The 25165-nt window shown below is 37.5% G+C and overlaps 1 protein-coding gene across 1 annotated transcript in view; it reads right to left on the bottom strand.

Annotated features, from left to right (window-relative positions):
* The window catches only part of BANK1 (B cell scaffold protein with ankyrin repeats 1), a 123141-nt gene that overhangs the window by 79394 nt on the left and 18582 nt on the right, over nt 1-25165 (bottom strand). Inside the window, exons 4-8 of the mRNA XM_057385265.1 lie at nt 20796-20861; nt 9898-10046; nt 8826-8964; nt 6182-6324; nt 5835-5837 (exon numbers count right to left, since the gene is read on the bottom strand). Coding sequence (XP_057241248.1) covers nt 5835-5837; nt 6182-6324; nt 8826-8964; nt 9898-10046; nt 20796-20861 — 500 coding nt within the window. The remainder of the gene's footprint in view (nt 1-5834; nt 5838-6181; nt 6325-8825; nt 8965-9897; nt 10047-20795; nt 20862-25165) is intronic.

Below are 25165 nucleotides of genomic sequence, written 5' to 3'. Positions count from 1 at the left end.
ACGACTTAAAAACTTCTGGATGAAGTGTAAGGACAGGAAGATTTATGCAACCATTCAGGCTGAATTTAAAAATTATAGTAGCTCTGTTCTGTCACYCAAAACTTTTACACTAAGATTGTGGACTTGGCTAGGTAGAAAACAGCTTCAGTTTCATCAGCCAAGACATAACATTGTTGACAGAACAACAAATTGATATCAACCACACGGATTAGCTTACTACTGAACGCATCGTCTTTAGGCAAGGGAAATCCTCACTGATTCCCAGGAGATTTTGGAGTGCCACAGCAGAGAAGAGCTCAGGGAAGGTTGCTTTGCTCTGCTCAGGGTCAGCAGCCTTGTGCTAAAGTTTGCCTTCCCACAGCTGAATACAGCTGGTCCAGACAATTCTGGGATGGCTAAAAGGGAACATCTGCAGACACGGTTAGCATATGTACTGAAAAAGAAACTGTGACTGACATGCTGAGGAAAAAAGGACAGAGGGGCCTATTGATGAAATATAAAGTTTGCTTCCCAAGACTGTTAAAATAAGAAAAGTATGACATGATCAGAAAATGTTGAATGCAGAGGTAGGATATAATTTTCATCCAACTCCCACCAAGAATCGGAAGTTTGTGCAGGTAGGTAGCTAACAATATGAATGTTTATTTTTCCCATAATTAACCTTGGCCCTTCTAATATTAAGATATATAAAACCCACTGCATTTGTTTTCATAATTCACTACCTTTCTATGCTGTCAAATTTAATTCCCTGGACTTTTTATTCAATAATTATGAATACATACATTAATCTTCAATAAGCAAAGCAATAAGCATTAAAAAATATTGCACCTAGGAAAAAAGACCTTTGAGGCTTGTTCTAGAATAAAAACCTAACCTGAGTACAAGACTTAMAATGTGAATTGAAAAAACATATACAAAACCTAAATATCTATAAAACCCCCAAAATATTAATATTACTAACAGCACTATGTTTCCAAGTTATTAAGTAGAATAGTATCAAAATTCAGTTAGGAAACCATACTATTCTCTCTTRTTCCAAGTAGTTCTTCTCAGATACATTATCATTATACTACTTTAATAGAGGTCAATCTAGAGTAGGGCAAAACCAAGTGACAATACAGGAACTAACTCAGATGGGTGCATATAGCAGATACTGTGTCATGAAGAAAGAAGCTCAAAACCACTGGTACTCACTGAAGCAACTGCATAGTAGATATCCCACTAAATAGAGAATAAGAATTTAAGTGGACTTYTAGACAAACTAAACTTGAAGAAATAGTTTTAATCTCTATTTAAAATGGCAGGTGATAGCCCTTCCACATTGTGCTACCTATCTAACCTTCTCTGTTCAAAAGAAAACGAACAAATAAACAAAACCCACCTCAACACCACCTGTCTCTTATCTTCCAGAGTTGCAATTTCAGACAGAATCAATTTCAGACTGTACTGGGTATCCAATATAAATAAACCCTCCATAATCTCTTTTCARCAAGCATTCTGGGACATCTTGCCTACAAATCTCCTCTGCTTTTTAGTAGGAGCTGAGGCCAAAACTCCTCCTTATTCCTTTTATTCAGTCAGAAACCTGAAAAGAGCCCTTAAGAATGTACTTTATGCTCAACATAATTGACAACCCAACTGACATGGAAGAAAACAGCGCTTCACAACCTGAGACAGAACAAGCTCTTGAAGAGAGAAGAGCTTCAGGAACTTGCAGCAAAATTTCTCATACTTCAACAGGTCTTCCTTCCAATGACCAGCCTATCCATTTCTATGATTTCCAAGTCAAGAACAATACACTTCTTATACAAAGTTAGCAGTGCAATTTGCTATCCCACAGGAAGGCGTGTGCCGGCACTTCTGCAAGGGTAACAGCTAAAACAACAGCAAAACAGAACTAGGAACAGGGCCAGTTTGCACTACCTAGCTCCAAAGCATAAAGGTCATGTCCCCAAAAAGAATTCAGTTTGGAGACTTTTACTTTGCTGCCCATTTCTGCCGCAGGGCACTCACAGACTCAGCCTATGCTGTGTTTACACATTGTAATGTATCCTACACACACCTCTACAGGCCCRTGAAATCTTCCCAAGAAATCTCACCAACATTACAAACTTAAAGTTCATGCTGAAGCTTCACCAAAGCCAACAGAAGCAAAATTGCGTTTAAAGTTAAGTACCCTGAAAGAGAACACTGAGCCAGCCACAAGTTTGAGAAAGCCCACATTTTATCCAAATAAAGATGTAGTAGACAAAATTAGCAATAATGCTAGTTTCCCCCTATGTCCTTGAAGCACCTAAGAATAAAACCAGGGAGTTTATACATAATTTTTCCCCATACTCACTGACACACAGCCACCTCTTCTCTGCTCCAGGACTGGAAGTCCTTYAGCTCACACTGCTATATATCCTAGGGCTCATTATCACCTCCCCAGCTGTAGGCACTTTATCTATCAGAGCCCCTTTTCAGAGCAACAGGACACAGCTGTGAACAGAAAAGCCCCARGTGCTGACCATCACACCTGGGCTTCCAAGAGCACCCTTGAAAATGGAAAAAACCAAGCACATATTTTGCTACTTTCGTGAATGAGATTATTAAGTTCTTTAATAACTGCTAACCAAGCTCTGAAAATATGTGCCACTGAAACACAGAAGCCACAGCCAGTAAATTAACATATATCCACACTGGCTTTGGCACTACTAATGAGGTTATATTTACATAAAGATGAACTTCTTCAGTAGTTCTTAYATATCAGACACTACTTTATATGCACTTCCATATCTGCATTGCTTCTGCCAAAGAGAATGGGCTAGGTTTAAAAATCACTCAGGCATTTTTGACAATTTTAGACAGTGATAGAATATGGACAGCTTTCATACCTAGAGGAAAGAGACTTTAAAACAACAGCTGTTGATGTGGCTGAGAAGACTAAAATATTAAATACAGTTTCAAAGGCAGTATCTCTGGGGATCAGGTAAAGATGCACATACAATGTCACCACATAAGTAATATAGCTATTTTACAARTTTTTATACAGAAGGCTGCAGTTTATTTTCATTCTTTTTTTCCAATGTCACTGTAACTGGAATCCTGTTTAATGACTATGATAAAAACATCCTTTAAGATACCAAGTATCTCAGAATCATAGGAGTATTAGTCAACCAGTTTGTTCATAAAGACTTCCTCAATCTCTCCAGATGTTCTAAGTCACTCAAACTAACATGAACACATCAACTTCAGTAATAAGGATATGACCTTAGTTTCAATTTATTGGTTTTGAAACCTAATAAATCTATGCCAGGAAACCTCAACACTAAATAATTGAATCAATAATTCCATTTGGTAGAAACTCTGAGAGAAAAATCAATACAGCATATAAATCCACCAGAATGCTGAAATGATTAGTGGATGAAAAGTAAAACATGAAATATGAAAAAGTTTAATTATGAATTATAAAAACCTTAAAGTCAGTCTGTCCATTAGACTATGGTAAGAACATAAACTCCCTAAGAGAGTTTCTTTAATGCAGAATTACGTGAAAGTGAGAGAACCAAAAATCATGACCTTTAGCCAACTTTCATCCTCCTGTATTCTCACAGCAAATCCATTCAGCATTATGATTCAGTTATTATGATCCCAACTCTTCCTACTTCAACTTTTCAGGTTTTTTCTTTCAAAATTCATGCAAAGAAATGTATTTAATTTTATTTATTTAATTAATTACATTTTAGATATTTATTTGGTTGATTAAAATGTCTTGATGATGTTGGTAAAATGCTGTTTAAAGTCAGAAAAAAAAATAAAACAGAAAACTACAATCTATCAGATGTAGCAAAGAATTTTAACCAAAACCATGATTTGTAAAATCTTAAGATTATGTTTAATCTAAACTTTAGCTACTGACAATCATTATTTGCTGTCTAAATACTGATTTATAAATGCAGTAGTACCATATTTTGATAGTATCCCACTAAGACACATGAATTCACCCAACCATCACTAAAAGGAATGGATATCTGTAATCCTGTTTGTTGGGTTTGTCTATCTCTTTGGTTTTATTGGGGGACAAATTGGAGCACCTCAAAGRAGCTGAAAAGGTTGGCAAGAAAATACAAAATACTATGTAAGCATTTTACCAAAGCACTCTGTCTTTATTATGAACTAATACAGCCATTTGCTTTCATCAGAGATTTTCAACAAGGAGATACTTCTCAGATTGCAAGTACTTGTGAAAATCTTGAACTTTCCTTTGAACCAGAGTGATATTGCTTTGATCAATAATTGCTGTAAGCTTTTCTGTTTTATATCAGTTTTGTTTTCCGTTGTGTTTTATTGTTACTTTGCATAGATAAATGACTGTTGCCCCAGGATACTTTTGCAAACAAGTTGATAGTCTCCAAGCTTTTAATTATCCTTGTTAAAAAAAAGTTACTACTACGCCTGCTACTTGGTGGGAATTCTAATTAGTATCAARTCTGTTTTGTTTTTCCTTTTGTGATCATATTTTGAAGATTAAGTTAAATTATGTTCTGTAAATTGCATCTTTATGATSTAGCTTGTTGACATCAAATCAGGARCTCATTTTGAAAGTTTGCAGAAAAATTTTAGCTATTTAGCTAGTTAGTGTACCTCACTCTGTGGCCCAGCAGGTACCATTAAATAAGACAAACCTTCCAACACATAGGAATACTTACAATAGAATTACCATTGGTATACTTTGCCACAGAGTATCCACGACATTGTGTGGATTGTAGAACTTATCCCATTATAAACATTTTCTCAACATTAGTTTTTCAGTTGCCAAAACAATAAAAATAACAGCAGATAAACAATGTCACCTCATTTAAATGCTTGCTTATTATTCAGATGAGTAAAGGTGAGGAAATGCTAAACATACCTTAYAGTCATAACACTACAGCTGTATTTCCTGGTGTGCACTGCTGCTCTGCACAGAATTATTTTTGCATTCGAATATGATTCAAATTGCATGGGTTTTACTAAATATTAGTCATGCTGGTTAAATGAAGGGTCAAACTCCTGAATAACACAAATAACTCTCAGTGGAAATACCAAGTGTGTTGTAGGTACCTAGGTTACCATTTTAGTGATAACTTTTTAAAATCATTATGGTACACTTATGCATAGAGGTTTAAATGATACCTGTTAGAAGCTTGCTTTGATATACGTCAAAATAAAGGCTAAAGAATTATGGATACCATAAACAGTTAAGGAATACATTTGTTCTTCAAGTTGCACTATTTTTCTTGTGCAACAGCGTGTTTTCTTAGAATAGAAGTAACTTGTACTTGGGAGGAATCTAGCCCCATCCTTAACAGAACACTAATAATGCAATAYATCATATTTTATTAATCCTTTTGTTATGAGTGTAATGCCTTAGGTGGAAGATAAGGTATATTTGTCACAGGAAAATGAGACTGTCTGCWCTGGAAACACAGACTATTACTTTCATTCTGGTTTTGTAATTATAATGTAGACATCATGAAAGGTCTGCTTGAGCTACCCACCATTCAACAAATGATACTTGAGATCTGTTCTTTCTTAATATATGTTTTCTTTTCCTGTTATTTCTTACAGGCTTAATTTGCCACTGCAGTCTGCTGCACTCATTTGAAACACAGCTCATAAACTGATTTTTATTAAATATATGCAAAGAATCTGCATGGCAACCAGCAAATCACAGGAWTGACAGTTCAGCAGCTGTAACTGGACTCTACATGAACAGCAAACTACTGCCTCCCATAAAAGCTATGCCAAAAAAATTTGGTTTGATGGTGAACAAACAACAACGCTCCAAATACAATTTGGTTTAAGACTACTTGCTTATATTGTTTTCAGAACACACAAAAAATGACGCTTTAAATGGAGAGACACTTCACTAATATTTATTCTTATTTTCAACCTTTGGAATGCAGCATGTTGCTCATTGGGCACATACAACACAAAGGACATTYACATCGCTCTCTAAACAAAACAAGAAAATAGAAAGTTTTCTCTTGCCTGAGTTGCTTACAACTAGACATCTCAGAGACTGGCTTTTAATCCTGAGCCTATTACTGTGCCATTACAAATTATTGTGTAATCAAAGGATTGTGTACTATCTCTTAGTCCATATTGACATTTATATTCTATTTCTCTTTAATTAAAATTTGAGAAGTCAACTTACCTGACAAATGAAAGCTATTGGGTCAGCCACTTTCTTTAAAATGGGCTCAATTTCCTCCAGTGGAGAATAGTACTCAATCTGTGCTCTCATCTTAATGACTCCCCCACAGTAGACATTTACATATACAGGSCCAGCAGGAAAATCTTATAAAACACAAATCAGAACAGTAGCTGAAAATATTTTACAGAGAACTCAGGGAATAAGTAAAAGAACAGAAAATATCACAGAAAAAACATAGAGTTGATGAACTGGATTTGCATTTCACAGATGATTCAGTGTAGTCAGTTTTTTTATTCAGGTCTTTCAGATTAACATCACAAAACTGACAAAAGAAAATACCTATCTTTAAATCTGCATAAAGCAAAGCTATTGTACTRCTTCACATTAGAAAGAGATGAAAACAGAATGCTTAAAATTTCCAACTGCCCTTTGATAGACTGATGACCTACAATCAGCTCCCTTATGCCTATATGTTAAGGAAAAGTTCATTTATCACAAATAATGGAATTGCTATTCATCTTATGGAACGTTTTTCTTAATTGCAGTCAAGGTTCTCAAAATTRTATTTGAGCTAGGCTGCAGAAATTGCAGTATAATTAATTCCATTCCAGTTGTTTACCTCGTAAAAGCAAAGGAGAGAGGCACTTGTCATCTGTWACTCAAGTATGACTCGCTCTGTACATGCAGCACAAGGCTACTTTATGAGCACATTTCCCAATCCATTAGTGTTCACTGTGCCACGCATTCTGCTGGACCATACAAGCAGTGTTCTTAAAATACTAACTCTGCCCACAAAACAGTGGAAAAAGGGGCAATTCGGAAAATGGAGAAGAGTAATAGGGCCAGAGAAACCAAACTAATAGTACAGCATATTAAATCACTTAAATGGAAACTGTCAAAATGTGGATTTTAAAAAAAACAAAACAACAAAACACAACACCTTCCTTATAACATCAGACCAAGGTGTATCTAAAAAAAGCATGCTTTTAAATTTCCACTTCTTCAGATTTTGAAACAGAAAGAAACATTAAATACAAATGATATAAGAAAYATAATTAAACTTGAGCTACAGCTCTCTGCCAAATTTTTCGTATTTAATTTACTTTTCATATTTTATTTCTTCATCCACTAAAGAAACCTTCTTGTGATCAACAGTCTTCTCACAAAAAAAAAAAWAAWTTTGAAGAGTCTTTTAAGATCTGTGCATGAGGATTGCAACTTTTGTTATCTGAAATCCAGTTACAGATGAAAGTGCCCTGTTTGATACGTATTTTCCAGTTAGGTTTCTAAAACCAAACTCTCCGCACAATCACAGTGATAACTCTCAGGCCATATGCAGCCATCATTTCAGAATGTGTTCAGGATGAAAATCACAGACTCAATTAGGTTGGAAAAAACCTCTTAAGAGCATTGAGTTCMGCCTCTGACTGGTCACAAACTTGTCAACTATACCATGACACTAAGTGCCACACTCAGTCTTTTCTTGAACACCTCCAAGGATGTGACCCCTCCACCTCTCTCAGCAGCCTGTTCCAATGCTTAACAAACATTTTTGTGAAGAAATTCCTCCTGATGTCCAGCCTGAACCTCCCCTGGCACAGCTTGAGGCCATATCCTCTTGTCCAGTCAGTGTTGCCTGAGAGAAGAAGCCATCCCCATCTGGCACAGCCTCCTCTCAGGGAATTGTAGAGAGGAATGAGGCTGTCCCTGAGCCTTGTTTTCTCCAGGCTGAACAACCCCAGCTCCCTCAGCCCCTCCTCACAAAAGTTACTTTCTGGACCCTTCCCCAGCTTTGTTGCCCTCCTCTGGGACACAATCCAACACCTCAGTGTCTTTCTTAAAGTGTGGTACCCAGAATTGGATACAGCACTCGACTGGTGCAGCCTCACCAATGCTGAGTCACAGAAATCATCAGCTCACAGAATTACCAGRACGTAGCTCCAAGGAGGCACAGTGGAAAATTGTAGCCTGGGTGTATGCAATTTCTCCTATCTAAGGTTATATAGCAATCATTTTAGAATAAAATGTTATGTAAATTCCTCTGGGAATTCACAGCACGCAGCCTAATAGCAAACTATATTCTGAATACACAGTTGAGAAATGTTTTCATTCTTAACTCACATCAAGGGAGTGGGTAGAGATGYGGCCCTTAAAACAGCACAGATCTAMGAGAAACTGTTGTTAAAGAGCTGAAATGTAAGACTCATTAGGAACTAGCAAAGATGAGTGATACAGAGAAATGGCATGAATGTGAAAAAAGAAATTATTCCCTGCATCAGCAGGAATTATGGAGAAGAGCATACCCAAATTTACCGCATTCAATATAAAATGAAACATTTAGTAATAAGAGAAGAATATTAGGTTTGCATTTGATGACAGTAATTTTGAAGAATGTTAATCTGTAACTAATCAATGACATTTTAAGACTGCTATCTGTCATTTAACCACAGAAAACCAATCTAATAGAACCTAGTTTCCCATAAATCACAAGGCCATGCTTCTCTACATTATTAGAAGTTATGTGTGCAGAACTCAAGTAAAGGAAACACTCACTAAACAGCAGAAAGGGAAACTACTTTGTAGAAAAAGTGAAGGGAGYTGAAATTTTTCAGTTTTTCTTCAAGTTAAAGAATACTTTTCTTACCTAGGGCTTTCACATACTTGACCTTCTTGCTCCAAGAGGCTGTCTGCGTCCTAATTCGATGATTATCTGCTATGAATTCAATTTCTAGAGTTTCTTCATCTATTTCATCTTTCAACAGAATAAATATTTCACCAGGGTTCTACAAAATTAAAATGTGTTCCCATTAGTCCTTCAGAAAATTATATTGAAAGTGTAACATTATATTGAAAGTGTGTTGAAAGAACTTTCCTTTACCATCAGCTTCATGCAAAAAAAAATGATACTACCAAAATGTGATGGTATCTTRCTGCTTCCTTTAGTATTTTACTTACATAAATGACACAAGTAATGTAGGATTTTAAATTCAGCTACATAAGAATACTTTAAAACAGTATTTTAAATGCATATGTAGGAGAACTATTACATTTTCTAAGGCCCCTCTACTTTATATCCTAGAAGAATGACATCCATGCTAATAAGAATAACCTAAAATACTTTAGACTCACTTAACCTCTTACTTCATATAGAGGAATGCAGTGCTGGAGTTTGTACTTCCTCTGTTTACACTGTCACATATTTCTCACAGCCACTCTGATTAAAAAACACATATGAACATCTGTGTTCATGGGATATGCATGCASATACGTACACATAGATATTTCTGATTTAATTTTAAATCAAAYTAGGTAATGCTCACACAAGCACTTGTGTAACTCATGGTATGGGCATGTATGTATGTATATACATATCCAGCTTGGATTCTTGCCAAGACAAACTAGGTATCTCCCAAGAAGTGCATGATTACTTGCTCCCTCTAAAGTATAAGGCTGACATGACAGTAATACTTCTATTCAAGTTGCTAAAAAACTCTAATGGAGCTGTCTCCAAACTACTTTACTTGCAARTCTTTTGACTGCAGTGGGGATGCAACACTAAGGCAAAATAAATCCCACTGCAGTCTCGATGCACTCTCATTTTTGTCACTTGACAATTTTGGAAACAAATAGAAGATATAGCATGAATAAGACTGCAGCAGGCAGAGGAGAAAAATAATGACTGTTATCCCAAAGATTTTAGCATCTGAAAGTCTTACCTCACATGATATTCTTCTTGGAAGCACCAATATTGACTGCTCATTACTTTCTAATCTTTCAGAAAGTACCTCTGTTTTAAAAGTGAGGTCTGTTTTTTCTGATGCTCCCCTGACATCTGACAAGTTAATGTCAGAATTAGTCTGGTGATCTGAAAAAAAATAATTTGTAATGAGAACATTGTTAATAATCCTAAATCAACAAAACACGGCAATGATGTGGCTTCCAATGTATTACTCATATGGCACTTGGAGTAACATAAAGGGCAGCATATCAAAACCTGGCAAAATTCCTTTAATGCAAATGTGATGAAGTGTTCCTCCTTTGATAAAGAGTTTGCCTCCTAAGTTTTGATCCTGCAGCCTTGATTTACATGAACGGGCCAYGCACATATGCTTTGTCTTCCTAAAACAAAACGGGACACAGCCATTAGACYGAAATAATTGTGAGTAGCAAAGCCACGGAGATCAGCCAGTTTTGTAGTCTCAGAYGCCTTGTACACTGTGGTAAAATGAGATTTTTACCACTCTTCCCTTCTCTACATATAAAGAAGTACGTGCTACATGTTTACACCACCACCCCACCTGTCTGCAGGAAGGGTTTACATGAGGGCAGTGATACCTCTAACTGTGGTACCTTGAGACTATGACAGTAAGCACAGATTTCCTTGACACTGGTTCCATAGTCTTTGCCTGCCTTAATGGACAAAATGATGGATGGAAGGCATACATTTTAAAATAAAATAACCTGGGTGTGGAAATGCTATGCCAGTTGTACAGGTATTTTGCAATCAGTTTCTTTTCTGTTTTACGGTACCAGAAAAGGCCCAAGAGCCTTCAGTGGCTATAATGAATCCTTCTCCACATCACAGAATTTTAATRCTGAAATAAAACTGACAGCTGCATCTGCAGAGCTCTAAGACTGTGTTTCAGCAGAGGTATTCTTTACCTGCTATGTCTCAGCTGTATCATTACTCCTCCTTTCCAGACACTCTTACCCTGTATGAAACATTCCTGCCACCCATCTCAAAGGACTGCAGCAGCTCTTCATCATGGAGTATTACTCAATATACTGCAGTTACCTAGTGAGACTGCTGATACAATTTCACGCAGTTCACAGTTAAAAAATCTTGACTGGCTGCTGAGACAATATCCTGAGAGACATCCACATTATCTTGTATTACTGTAAATTAGGAAAGACTCACAGTCAATTACATTCAAGGATACAAARAAAATTTTGAGGCACATCTCTTCCTCTTAAATGGATATAGAATATTAAAATAAATTAGCAACGGGCAGAAAAAGGAACAGCAGCAATTTGGCTTTGCACAAAGAAGTACCACAGCCATTCTGAGTCTTTTGAAAAGGCGCCCAAGTGTCTGAGCTACACAAACCATACCTTGCTCCTAGGTGGCACAGAAACCTTTCCAGTCTGTGTCAGTACTGGCAAGTAGTTACAATTAGTTTTCTCACTTCTTGCTTGCCTTTACTTCCCCCATATGCACCAGTTCATCTGATAGAGAATGGTTCCTTTCCTTACCAACCGTGCCTTGCTTAAGGCATAGATTTAATAAAGTAACTCTATAATAAATGTGCCTGCTAAATGAAACTATGCCATGGTATCRTATGTCTGATGTAGAATCTTTTTGATTGAGGGATATGCTTTGATTTTTAAGAGAGATCTTAGAAAAAGGACACACCCACACACCCACCCACCCACACCCCCTTAAAAAAAAAAAACCAAATATAAATTTTCCATGGTTTCTTGAGGAAGCTGAAGCTTCCTTGCACATCTAATCTAAGTTAGGTGGGCTCAGTGACCACCACTAGTGAGTAAAATCTGCCCATCCTACTCCTGCTTTTTAAGGCAAAATAATTCTGAATTTAAGGTGTGAATTCAGAATAGACTGCTAAAATTACACTGACCCTACATGTAGTCATACTTAACTGAAGAGCATTAATTCCATTTGTTTTAATTTATTTTTAAAATTAAATAGGGTACACTGAACAAAGGTTATTCTGATTCTGAATAAGAGCCCACACACAGTTCAATGAAGTTTAAATAATCCAGCTCAGAATATAAACACAATGGTTTCTCTGATTATCACAGTGAAGACTAGACTTTATTCAGCACTACATTTCAGAAAAAGGAAGGCCTGAACTCTTGATGAGGTAAACAATTAGGACTGTTTTAGAATTTTACAGCAGTCTTACAGGACCTAAACAGGGCCTACAAGAAACATGGAGGGGGCATTTTACAAGGGTATGCAGTGATAGGACAAACACAGAGAGTGCATTTAGATTAGATATATTAAGAAGAAATGCCTTACAGAAAGGGTGGTGAGGCACTGGCACAGGTTGCCCAGAACAATTGTGAATGCCCCATCCCTGACAGAGTTCAAGGCCAGGTTGGATGGAGCTTTGAGCACCCTGGTCTAGTGGAAGGTGTCCATGTTTATGGCCAGGGGATTGGAACTAGATGGTCTTTAAGGTCCTTTACAACCCAAACCTTTCTATGATTCTGTGATTATGTATGCCCACAGCATATATTGTGAGAATGTATTCACATTTCAAGACACTTGTAAATCTTATACACACAGAATTCACTTCAGAAGATAACTTATGTGAGGTACACGCTGCTTCTGAATTTTTTCCTGCCACTTTAGGCAAAGGAGTCTCAGAGAGACAAGAAACATTTCGTTATCAGATTGACAAAATGAAAGGAATGAATAATAAATCTGGAAGGCACTGGATTCTCAGATGTCAGCCATCTGTCAGTGATTGTTCTTCAAGGATCATGTAGATGCATTCTAATCTATGTAAAGTTCATGACAACTTTATTTCTACAGTCTGCACTCGATTTATCAAAGATGATAGCACTCACTTSCACCTTTTAATGCCAATAATTCATCGACTGAGAATATTAATGCTATTGCTAACAAGTTGGTTTAAACTAGGATAACACCTTCCTCCTCATTAATTACTGCATTTTAATATTTTTGTTATGCCTAGTGACACCTAAATACAGTATCAGAACTTCAGCTCAGTTGCTGTTGTGATAGCACAGCTATCCCAATAATAGACAATTAAGAAATGTGGCTCTTACATCAAAGAGGTGGATATTTAAGAGATGAATATCTCTGGATTCCCCTGCTGACTCTGAAGTGGCTATCAATTTGTTAGCTAAAACCATCAAGCAAGACCTCTTTCACCAAGTACCAGGTCTACCTGATAATCAATGAACCATGTACAACAGTCCAAGAACAACAGGGATCAATAACAATACAGTAACCAAACTTTGGAGCCACCATCTCCTGCACTCAAATTCCTACAAGCAGTTGCAYATGATCTGTCCTAAAATGCAGAACACAAACACATGAAATGTTATTTGTCAATGRTGAACAAGCAATACAGCAGAGATTAAGCAAACCTTTGGCATTAACTAAATGCCAAACTAACTTTGGCTTTTGGCATTAACTAAAACAAAGTAGCTCATAAAGGTATTGATAGTAAAATAATGAGACCTTTTGTAGTAAYACAAATGGAGCAATGATAGACAATACTTGTTTATGTAGGCAGAAGGTGCTGCCAGATGTTAAAATTTTTTGAACACTTAAAATCTGGACATCTTCCTTATTTTTTCTCTTTACATTCTTGGTTTTAATCTGAAAGCAATGGCTAAGGAGCTCCATCAGTTCCTGGGGCTTTCAGGCAAATGGTCATTTAACAAGAATTTACAACTGAGGGTGCAGATTAGCTTAAAATACACATGAAAGGAACATCATTATTATGCTGGAATATGTAAGAGAGATTTATTAAATAGTATTTGYTGCTTGGTGAATGTGTTCTTTTAATGTTTTATATAATGGTGACCTATCTGTGAGGTTTTTAAAATGTGGCAGTAACAATTAAAATAATTGATGAATAAAACCGGGCCCTTTTCTTGTAGGATCAAAGTATAAGAAATTAKTAACTATATCTAATGATGCTTAGACAACATAATGAGCCAGAAGGTAAAAGGAAAAGAAAAATCTAAGATAATCTTCCCTTGAGTAATCAGGGCAGTACTACTGGGAGTTATCATTATTATAGAGGGTAATGCTTAATTTCCATCAGGTTACTTTTGTTGGGATACTTATGATAAATGCCTACTGCTGRCAGCCACACTGAAAGGACTGATCTTAAATTTATGTTCATTTTAAATAGTAAAATATAATACATATTTACTGTAACTTAATTGGGGACAGTGCTGATGTTTTCAACTTCACTTCAATGTTCTCTCCTRATTCATGTAACTTCAATACATCAACTTGGTATATTTTACATAAGACCATTTGCAATGCCTTATTGCTTTCAATTTAACATTTTGAACTAAATTCATGGCATGACTTTGAAATTGTATTCCCTTACATAAACTGAGAAATTTTAATAAAGCATCTCTAGTCTCCTGTGTATTCAACAACTAATGCTTCACCACAGCTTCTCAGCAACTCCTTGGCCATATCCTACTTGTCCCTCACCCCCAACTTCTAACCTTTCAAATATACTCTTTAGCTATCCTTATGCAGCCTACATGAAGATTAGAAGTGTTCTCTGTCTTTGATTACTTGGTACTTGCTACATGTTTTGAGTCAACAATGTATGTGACAGATTTAGGGCATTAAAAATAGAAGGAAACAAACTTATGAAAGATTTATGTGTTTTCTAAGGCTACCCATGAAATGAATCTCTCAGTCAAAATTAACCTGGTTTTACAAAAGCAAAATGCCTGCTAGTTTTACGAATTCCAATTCTTCTTCAAGTTTTACTAAAGCAATGCCAGCTGAAGAACTGAAACTRCAGTAGAAAAGAGATCCTCATTAGCCCTAGATCACACATCATACAAGAGGATGAGAAATATGGGCAAATCAAGTCAGGCAGATGATCAAGTCAGGGAGGGTAATTTAGCACATGTGGCCAACTTGCCACATGTAAGAAAAGTCAGGATGTCCCAGTACCAAAGATTAAAATAAAGAAGTCACACGTGAGTTTGAAAACTCCAAAGACAGAACCACCACACAGAAAAATACGAAGTAACCATAGAGAAAAAACAAAAGTAACCTTCTGCAATGTGGAAAAAACCGGAAAAAAGACATAGGCACATCATGTTCTTCTTGCAATCCACCATAAGTTTATCACAGACATTTATGAAAGAYAATCCTGTTAAAGTGTGGGTATTTGTAAATGCCCACAATGTATGAGCTCAGCAGAGTGTGCAGCCGAGTGGGATTGAAACGGAGCCTCTAACTGCACAAATTGCTCTGTAAATTACCTGAGAAAGGCTGTGAGAAACAGGGRRGCAGGAAACATTCAGCACACTGGGCTTGCTTCAGTGGGACTGTATTCCTTGCCTGAACATGGAATTTCCTCATTTTTAACATAAGCCCTTTCAAAGATACTATTTCAAAGCAAATCCCCTTTTCTTCTCTGCTGAAGTTTTTCTTTTACCGATGGTAACAGAAGGCTTAGGAATGGAAAGGTTTCAAAAAATCACAGAAAATTATTAATCACAGAAACATCTGACTTCAGTCTTAATTTCTTTCATTTTCTRTGATGAATAAATTCCAAATCAAGATAAACATATTTATTAGTGAACAAGCTTTAAATAATGTTTCTCTCTATGTTGAACCAACTGTGTTATGCAAACACACTGACAGTTATCTTTTTCTCAAAAGCCTTTTCAGCCCCAGTTTCTTCTGCATGGTTGAGTTCTTCTGTCAAAAACAGTAGCTTTCTGTAAGTTGGCCTATTTTGCCCATGTCTCCAAAATATTTCTATTACTTTATTTATGGTGTACAACTTTTCTTGCAAATAAGCTTCAAACTGACAGTTCCTTTAAAAGCCATGAAAACCAGTTTTTCCTTTTCTGAATATCTGAAGTTGGTGTTTGTCATCTTAGCAACCAATGGTGCTGCAATTTTTATTAACATCTATTTCTCCCTCACAACAGTAATCCTTGAAACCCCCCATATCAATTCTTTTATGAGTTACTATATACATGTAGGCAAAGATTGATCTGTTGTGGAGATACATGCCCACCTGTTCTTTTATTATCAGGTATGTTTTTATACCCAACAATTTATCACTCTGGTAGATATGTAACCTAATGGGAGTTATCATGATTGCATCTAAAGAGAATATGAAAGTYTTATTATGTGTAACCTTTTTGGATCTGATAGTAAAAGCATAAGATCCTGCTTCGAATAATCCCCCAAACTGCAAAATGCAATTTGCCATGAGTTTATCAATAATCTTTAAGAAACTTTGCGTGGAACTACAAGCATTTCTTTTTACATATACTTTCACATGTTGTAACTCTATATTCAGCAGCAATCTAAAGTTTTAACAATTAACWAGTTCCTAACTGGTCTGTGATTTGAAAGAAAGATTTGACTTTGTCAGTGCTTTAGCTAGGATGGATATATTCAGATGCTTTCCGGGACTAATTTTATCTTTTACTGCATACCAAGTCATGTTATTTTTTCTTCAAGGAAATCCATGACTTTCAGCTTCACCAGCAGCRTTAGGAACATGAGCATTCTCATGAGTTTTAGACACATAGCAAGACTGTCCCAAAAAGTTTCTATTAAGCATACCGATTAGTTTGGAAATAACAACTACCTGCCTGAGGTCATTTGGGTGCTGAGCAGAGCTGCTGGTGCAGTCCAAGCCTGTTATTTCCAGTTTCTGCATTCTGCAGAAACTTCTGTAGATTCTGGAGAYAGCTCTCTAGGGAGAAGCAAACTGAAGTCTGCCCCTCTGTGTGTACCAGTTCTCAGTYATTGAAGCCTAATGTTTTATTAAAGAGTCCTTCCATCTACTTCAGAGTTACTGGAGTTCTACCACAGTGGGAACACTTAGGTGCTTTAGTTCCATTTCTCTGTGCTATCAGTACACACACCTCTCACCTCTGTTTCAGTGAAGGATTATAYAGCACTAAACACTGCCCAAAATCTGAGATGTGCTGCTGCAACTGAGACAGGCTATCCTCCTGCTACTTACTCAACATACCACAGAAGACAGAAGGACTGATAGCAGAGGCACCCAGGGTTGTAAGAAGACCTTCAGAACTTGTCAGCCTGATAAAATGCTCCTGTAACTTCCTTATTATTGCAAAGGGGCCAGTTGCAGCTGCCTAGTGGCTCCTTTATCTCTAAACTACCATTGAAGCCTCTCATAATTGGCCTGGCTCAAACTGCACACTGTGCTTGGACACAGAAGTGCCACGCTGCTACATTTAGAAATACACACATACAAAAGAACAATGATAGACAGGAGTGTCTGAGAATCAATATTTCATACATACTTCAGGGAGGCACCATATTCAAGCCAAACAAGGGTTTAAGTTTATACAGGTATCACCTTCAAGGAATGAGGAAACTCCTCATGGAATGAGTAACCAAACCTTCCCCATCTCAGCCATGTTTGAAGCTATTTTCTTCATGAAGAGTATTTGTCAGAGTCATCAAAAAAASACATGGAGGGAAGGCCATGAAATTTAACATAACTGAAGAGTCCTTTACCAACTGCATTGGGAGAGGCTGGGGGGAGAGACACTGGTAGCTGGCATTCTCAGCCTTCACCCTACTCAGATCTATCATTAATAATATCAAAACATGAACTGGCACAGACAACATGTCCCACATCACAGCACCCCTTTAATCAATCTGGTAACAGAAGCTCACTTGGACTGCAGCAGGTCATTTATCAAGAACAATGACTGTGAGGATGACAGCAGAGCTTCAATASCTCCACAGGGCTCTTATCAATGTCTGGATTAAATTTATGATGCTGTTCTTGATCTGTACAGCTCTAAATTGCATGGGATTTGTCTGTCTAACAGACCACATGTCTCCCCATGCCATGCTGCCACAGCTACTGTCAGCAGAATGACTCAGGCCAGACACATTTGGTATTAAAGAAGGAAAAAAAGTGAGTTGTCAGCAGGACTGACTCACCAGGGGACAGGCTGCCTTGCAATTTACTCCCACCTTTAGTTTGAAATAGCTAAAATCTACTGACCCTTAAAGTGGGCTAAAAGGTACACTGCTTTCTTGGGAAAACAATCACTCACAAGAGTGATATTTTTAGACATATCTGAAAACCATGTTTGTTAAATCCTGATTATTTTCCTTTTGTTAGAGTTATGAATTGGAAGTCTGAAGTCTTCACCTTTTAGGACAATGTYCTTTAATCCAACAGAATAGACACTTTTTATTAAAACATTACTTTAGAGAACATTATAGGAAAATAATAGCAAAGCAGAGGTACTCCTTTAGCTCATTACCTGCAGAGAGAATGCCTTCCATTTGGCTAAAAAATGCTGGTCTTTCTCCAGTTAAGTTTGGTAAAGGATACAGATACACATGTATACACATCTTAGTTTGATGAGACCTCTGAGCAGRACCAACATATGTCTGCTGTTAAACTTCATAGGCAGACAGCTATTACCCTTTAAAATTGCCTTTTGTGCTCCACTTACCCACCCCTAATTKCTTCTGTTAATTAGTGCTACGATACAAGCTTTAGTAGTAAATATTAAGATAAGGCTGTTTCACAGAAGGGGAAGAGCCTTTTCTGAAGCTGAGTATCACCTAATAGCACCTAAACCTGAGTTTAGCTCTATTCTACAGTTCCACAATAATGCATTCATATTTTATCTGTGTGGTGACAAGGCTCTGTRCCCAGATACTAATACAATTGCTTCACTTTTCTAACTTAGTACAAATTCTAAACAATGATCCTTTGGGGAACAGAAAATCTCCCGAGGAACCACAAGGGAATTTCTCAAAATGTGGCTTCCTAGTAATYGTAACAAGTTCTCTCTTCTTACCCAGAAACCAAAAATAGACACACAACATTTGTGAGTGGCTGAAGAGCTGATTAATTCAGTTATCATCTACAGGACTGAGTCCTCATACATTCATACCATGGTCATTAGCATTCCATAACTGGTTCTCTTCCCTCATTCAGTAGCAAATCAATTGTTTTCACATCTGCTTGTAGCTCCTATTTCCCCAAAGGATTTCAGTGATCATATTGTTTTTCCAGCTTCCAATGCACTGTCTGACCTTTTCCCTCAAGGTCCTTGCACAATTCACTTTAGTCAATCACTTTTTACTGATTGTTAGTGCCTGGTCATTCCCCTTCTATCTTTGCTTTAATGCATACAGAGTTTTTTTTTTTAGTGATTTTATTTTTATTATATCTGGTCATCCAGTCACTGTTCTTTCCTCTCTTGTTGCTTTAGATCTCTCATTTAGGTTTATACTTCTGTTCTGTTCAACTTTCATTCCAGTTAAAGCTAAAATTCCATCTTCTTTCTGCTTATCCTTTCTTTTGCATGATACTTGTATATATAAAGCAAACTTAAGCTTTTAGCATGGCACTCTCCACTTCCGTCCTCACAGAAARTGCCATTCTTTTGTGAATTCATAGAGTTCTAGCAAAAACTGTTTCTTGGTTTATGATTTCTCCTGATACTTCTGTTCTGTGTGTTTCACACAATCTAGCACTGCATACACTTGCTTCTCATTAGGAAGAAGCAGAGATAAGAGACAGTCTCTGGAAGCAGTTTTTTACAATTCATTCAAAGTCAAACCCTGTCTGCTTACCTGAAGATTCACCTAATTTCTGGAGGGCACAAATACTGACTTATTTGCAGCTGCCACCCTATCTTTCTTGGCTTTGTAAAGACTGACATACTGAACTTCAGGAATTTCAATCATTTCACTTCCTGGGCTGCTTTTCCCTCCTAAGCTCTGCAGTGATGTCAGATGCCTGTTCCCTCTGGCATCACCACAGAAGGAATGTTGACCATGCATTTCCTTACAATCATTTGGGAGTCAATCTTTACCTCACACACAGGATGCAATTACTGGGAATCCCTCATTTCCAGTTGGCTCTTTCACTCATCACAACAATGGAGAATCTCTTTGGTTCTCTTAGCAATAACTAGAAACCATTCAACAGTAAAGGCCACAGACAATCAGTGCTATCACGATGACTGCCAAAAAGCTGACTGAGAACGGCTGTCCAGGCAGCTTCTGCAAGGATTTAAATTAAATTTTTGCTTTTTATGCAAAACTTTCTTAGCTAGAAAATCCTWAAATCACTTTATTACAATAATAACCATTCAGCTGACAGTAAACTTGGACTTAAAGCTGCCGTTCAAGCAGACATGAAAAAACAGAAGTAGTCAGAGGAGCATCTCCTCAGTCCTTTCTTTTCTTGGGACTCTGTTCTCTCTAACTACTCTGTATTTTACTGTCTCATGTTTTTGGACATAACACTCATGAATGAGAGAAACAGAGGTGTCAGCTTATTCAGCACTTGGATGATGAGCCAGAAAGCCTTCTTTGTACCAACAAACCTCTCCAATGCACTGACCCATGGCACATTCAACCAAAAGAGACATCCTCAGAAACCCTGACAGTAGGTCTACAGGGATAAACCAGTGCAGCTTTACAGCAGCTTTTTGCGTGAGATCACACCAGAACATCCAAGATGCCAAAAGACTCACAAAGAKACCCCTACCAGAATATGGATGGGGRTCAAATAGGAAAGAGAGCCACTAACCTTAGTCCAGCAGCACAGAACTGCAACGCCAGGAATTCTGGAATAATAAAACCAACCCTGTTCTATCTCCTCCCCTTTTCACACTCTTCACGAGAATGTGTGAATATGGATGTGTGGGTGTGTGGGCGGATGCTTGAGTAGAAAGCATGTTCCTCTAAACAACTGTATGCTATTGGTAGGGTTAATTTATTGCCTTCCATGTCTAACAGGATGTAAGATAACATATTTAATTTTCTGAAGAGTACTGGCTTTATTCTGCAAAATGCAAGGGGAATTCAACTCACCATCTGCAAAAACTGCTTCATAGACGTAAGATACAGAGTCTTCAGGATTTTCATCCCATGGTATATCTAGGAAAAAATGAAAAATAAGAAAGTAGGTAATATCATCATACTGATTTCCATGGGTTTTTAAATGAAAATCTATATGTATTTTAAATGTAAGATAAAGTTATTTTAAAGCTATTGTTTTTCAGACAGAAAAAAAAAAAATCATAGAACAAGTCCAAGGGCTAGTGCAGAAGAAAAAGCAACAAGCCTAGAGACCTCTTTAGATGGAACTGTATTTAYCGCTTTTTGGTAAATGTCACTTTGACTGATTTTTTTTTTCAATTTGCCAGAGTTGGTAAGAAACAAGTTTCCCTGAAAGTCAATATGGCAAACAACAGGAGAGGAGTTGAGCATAAGGAAAGAGAATAGAATCATATAAAGTAAAGTGAGAAAATGGAGTGGATACAGACAGTGCAGTTGGGAAGACAAGACAACTTTTCATTGCTGTGTTTGATAACWCAATAGATATGGTTACAGASAGTGTCATAGAATCATAGARTGGTTTGGGTTGGAAAGGACCCTAAAGAGCATCTACCTTCAGCCCCTTAGCCAAGGCCAGAGACAATTTCCACTTGGTTGTTCCAACCTTCCAACCTGCCCTTGAACACTKCCAGTAATGGGGCATCCACAGCTTCCCTGAAATCTATTTCAGTGCCTCACAATCCTTATTGTAATTATGTCAAACCTAAACCTACCTTCTTACAGTTCAAAGCCATTCCCCCTTGTCCTATCCCCAGRACCTGCTGGCCACACTGCTTTGGATGCTGCCCAGGAWGCGGTTGGCTTTCTGYGCTGTGWGTGCASAGATCTTCTTATCAACCAACACCTCTAAGTCCTTAAGGCTGCATTCAATCCCCTCYCYATCCAGCCTGTATTTGTGCTTGGGATTGCCCCAACATGTGCAGGACTTCACACTTGGCCTTTCTGGCCTTCATGAGGTTTCTGTGCGTTCACTTTTCGAGCATTTGGCTGTTCCAAATGGCATCCCTGCCCTTCAGCATGTTGACTGCACCACACGGAATAATGCCAACTGCAAATTTGCTAAGAGTGCCCAATGTCACTGTCCATGCCACCAATGAAGATGTTAAACAGCATCCAATACAGACTTGCTGAATAGATCAGGTTGGAATGGACCATTGTGGCTCATCTGGTCCAACCTCTCAGCTCAAGCAGAGTCATTCTAGAGCACCGAGCACAGGATTGTATCAAGACAGTTCTTGAATATCTCCAGTAACGGAGACTCCACACTCTGGGCAATCTGTTCCAATGTTCAGTCACCCATGCAGTAAAGATGTTCCTCCCCACATTCAGGTGCAACTTCAGTTTCTGCTTGTTGCCTGTTGTCCTATTGCTTGGTGTGACTGAGTCTGGCTTCACCCTCCCTTCAGATACTGATAGACATTGATGAGGTCCCTTCTCAGTTATCTCCTCTCGGGGCCCAACCCTCTCAGCCTGTGCCCCCATAAGATACCATATAAACATATTCAGTGCTAAGTTCTGGACTCACAGCCTTTTAAGTAAGTACACAGAGACCCTACCAAGAAGGGAGCAAAATCTGATTCTATTTTTCCAGTACAAACTTAAATAGGCGTTACACCTCATTTTTTTCAGGGAYAAGTGTTAAAATTTCTTTAGTCTGGGCTGCAAAACAACACTTATTTTATCCCATTTCCAAGAAGATGGCACTAATTTAACAGAAATACATCATGGYGAAATTACAGATCACAATTTTGTTATAACAACAGTTGTGTGCAAAAAATATACAAGGGCTACCTTTACAGAGATCTTCTCTAGGTACCTTTCAATGATAACATTTCAGTAATTGTGACTGGTAACCACAGTGCAAAACTCAGACTCAATAATACATTATATGAAGAACATATAAGACTACAGAGTCATATATTTTACGGTATTCCCTGCAAAAATACTTGCTGGAAATCTTAAATTATTTGTCAGCTTTAGAAATAGCCTCACAACTGCAATTAAACACTGGCTGATGACTGGGCCATAAACAATACATAAATTTGGATGACAWCCCTTTCAAACCTTGAAAGAGTAGACTAAAAATGATAAATCCATCAATTTATTTTAAAAATAAAAGAATTATAAACTAAATAAACAAAAGGAAAATCACAGTATGTTAAGTTAGTACATGCTATTGCTTATGTTCTAGTCATCTGAATTTTATMATTAACTAAACTTTTTATAAGTTTGTCCTAAATGCTGCTAAAAAAACATCAGTGCACTTACTTTTCCAGGTATAATAAGTTTTCACCCAATAAGTGTCAAAAATAAGAGGAAAAAAAAATTCACATACATGATGCATACTTCAGAATCTAACGGTACTAGTTACCATGACTAGGTACGTAGATTAAAACATGAGCTGCTAAGAAACTTAAAAAACCTCACAAATAAACCCTAGCAAGTAAAGTCTTCCCTGGATTTTGCAGAAATAAAGAGAAGCAATACCAAAGAAGTCAAACAGTTAAAGTGGCAGAGGATGACAGTCTCAACATCCTATCTATGGCTGCCACCTCCAGACAGTCACTTCGGTTTCTCTTCTGCTTTGAAATAGCCAGGATCTCATGTCARATGAAAGAAGTTAGTGACACAAACCAGTTTTTTGTTGCCAGTCATTACCAACCCCCATCACTGCACTGGCATCCCTTCCATGCAGAATGGAGAAACACAACAGCTCAGGAAGATGTATTACTCTGGTAATTTTAGCAGTCCCTGCAGAGCAGCTCAAAGACTCATTGGCAGGGCAACATGGAAATGAGAGCTATACTGCAGCACAYATCAGCTAACAAAATGTCCTTTCTGCTCCTATGCTTATAATACAGTCATACAGATTATTTTTGTTTTAATAGAAAAAAAATTAATTGGCATTTGAGGTGCTCTGCAGTAAGCAGACGACATCACTGCCTTAAAACACTGAAAGTGGCATGCACTGTCTGAAAGTAAATACATTGGGAAAGGAGTAAACAGAGGCTCAACAGTGTGGACTCATTAAGTGAAACCTCCCCTGGCAGTGAATGAGGCCAAAACCAACCACCTACTTTCCTCTATTCACCCAATACTGCACGGAAATATACGTCAGAAAGGCCAGTCTCCATGTCTTAGTTCTCCTGTTACCCTTCCAAGAATGTGTTCAAACAAGCATRACAAACCATTCAGATTTTGTGTTTGAACCACATTACTGACATGAAAGCTCTCTGCTGAGTATAAAACTCGGTGCATCTTCCATTGCATTTAGTTTTTGTCAGCATTTTAATTTGTTTTGGTTTTTGCCTTGAATGTTTGACATATAGACTACTTTATAGCCAGAAGGAAGTTTTAACAGATAAAGCCTTGTCTGCTCCAACAAGATGAAAYTGGTACCATCTGGTAGGTGAAATAATTATGGAGACATATGAAATTAGACTTATTTTACACTTCTATCATATCAGGTTGTAGGGAGAGTGCAAAGAGAACTGCACCAAGGAGGGAAGAGACAGCTAAGAACTTACAGAAAAAACAGGGCCAGAACAGTTCTCAGCTATGAACGTGGTGGAGGGCTTAATGCCCTGAAGCCCCAGGCATCATCACCACTTCCAGTCCTGGATCTAGTTCATCCACTGAACTTGTCTGATCCCAGGCACAGTCTGTGCATCCCTGCTAAAGACACACTCACGGAGACTGAGGTCTTCAACAACTATTCATCAATTCAGTTTTCTAATCTCTRAAGCTGCTGATGTTGATCACTGTCAAAGCAAAGATCATTTGAACACCTACTAGCCATCTGGCATTATTACACTGGAAGTTAAGTACCAACTGCACATAAGTATTTTTGTGAATGCAGAGATCTAAGCAAAGAAGCATCCTGTGTCTTCTAGAAAACTGTTTATCGTTGCAGAAAAGTTTGTAATTTCCTGTGCATGAGTCAACTGATGGTCTCTAAGCACAGTTACTTCCTATATATACACACAGAGTACAGACCCACTGTTTTCATCCCACTAAAAAACTGCCAAGAAGCTTCAGTCTGAAACTACATATTGGACACACTCAGAAATTGCAAACATTACCTTCTGAAACCAAAACAGAAAACTGTAATGAGCCCAAAACATAAARTCTGACAGATATACTGAGGAGAAGGTTATTCAGTACTGAAGAGAAAATGGTTGGAGAGGAGGAGTCTAAAAATGTTATTTTGAAAACACTGATCTGATATGGGCAGACTGTGTGTATACATATTCTGGGCAGGTTTTAAAGCTCTACAGGATACTTAAGCTTACCTGCTTAAGTGCAAGGCAACAGAGACATCCAGCAAAGTCACTCTGATTCAG

This window comes from Malurus melanocephalus, unplaced genomic scaffold, assembly GCF_030028575.1.
Source record: "Malurus melanocephalus ecotype Western Australia unplaced genomic scaffold, MMel_1.1 scaffold_804, whole genome shotgun sequence".
Taxonomy (NCBI): domain Eukaryota; kingdom Metazoa; phylum Chordata; class Aves; order Passeriformes; family Maluridae; genus Malurus; species Malurus melanocephalus.
Note: the sequence above shows the minus strand (reverse complement) of the source record. Positions and strands in the feature narration are given on the sequence as shown.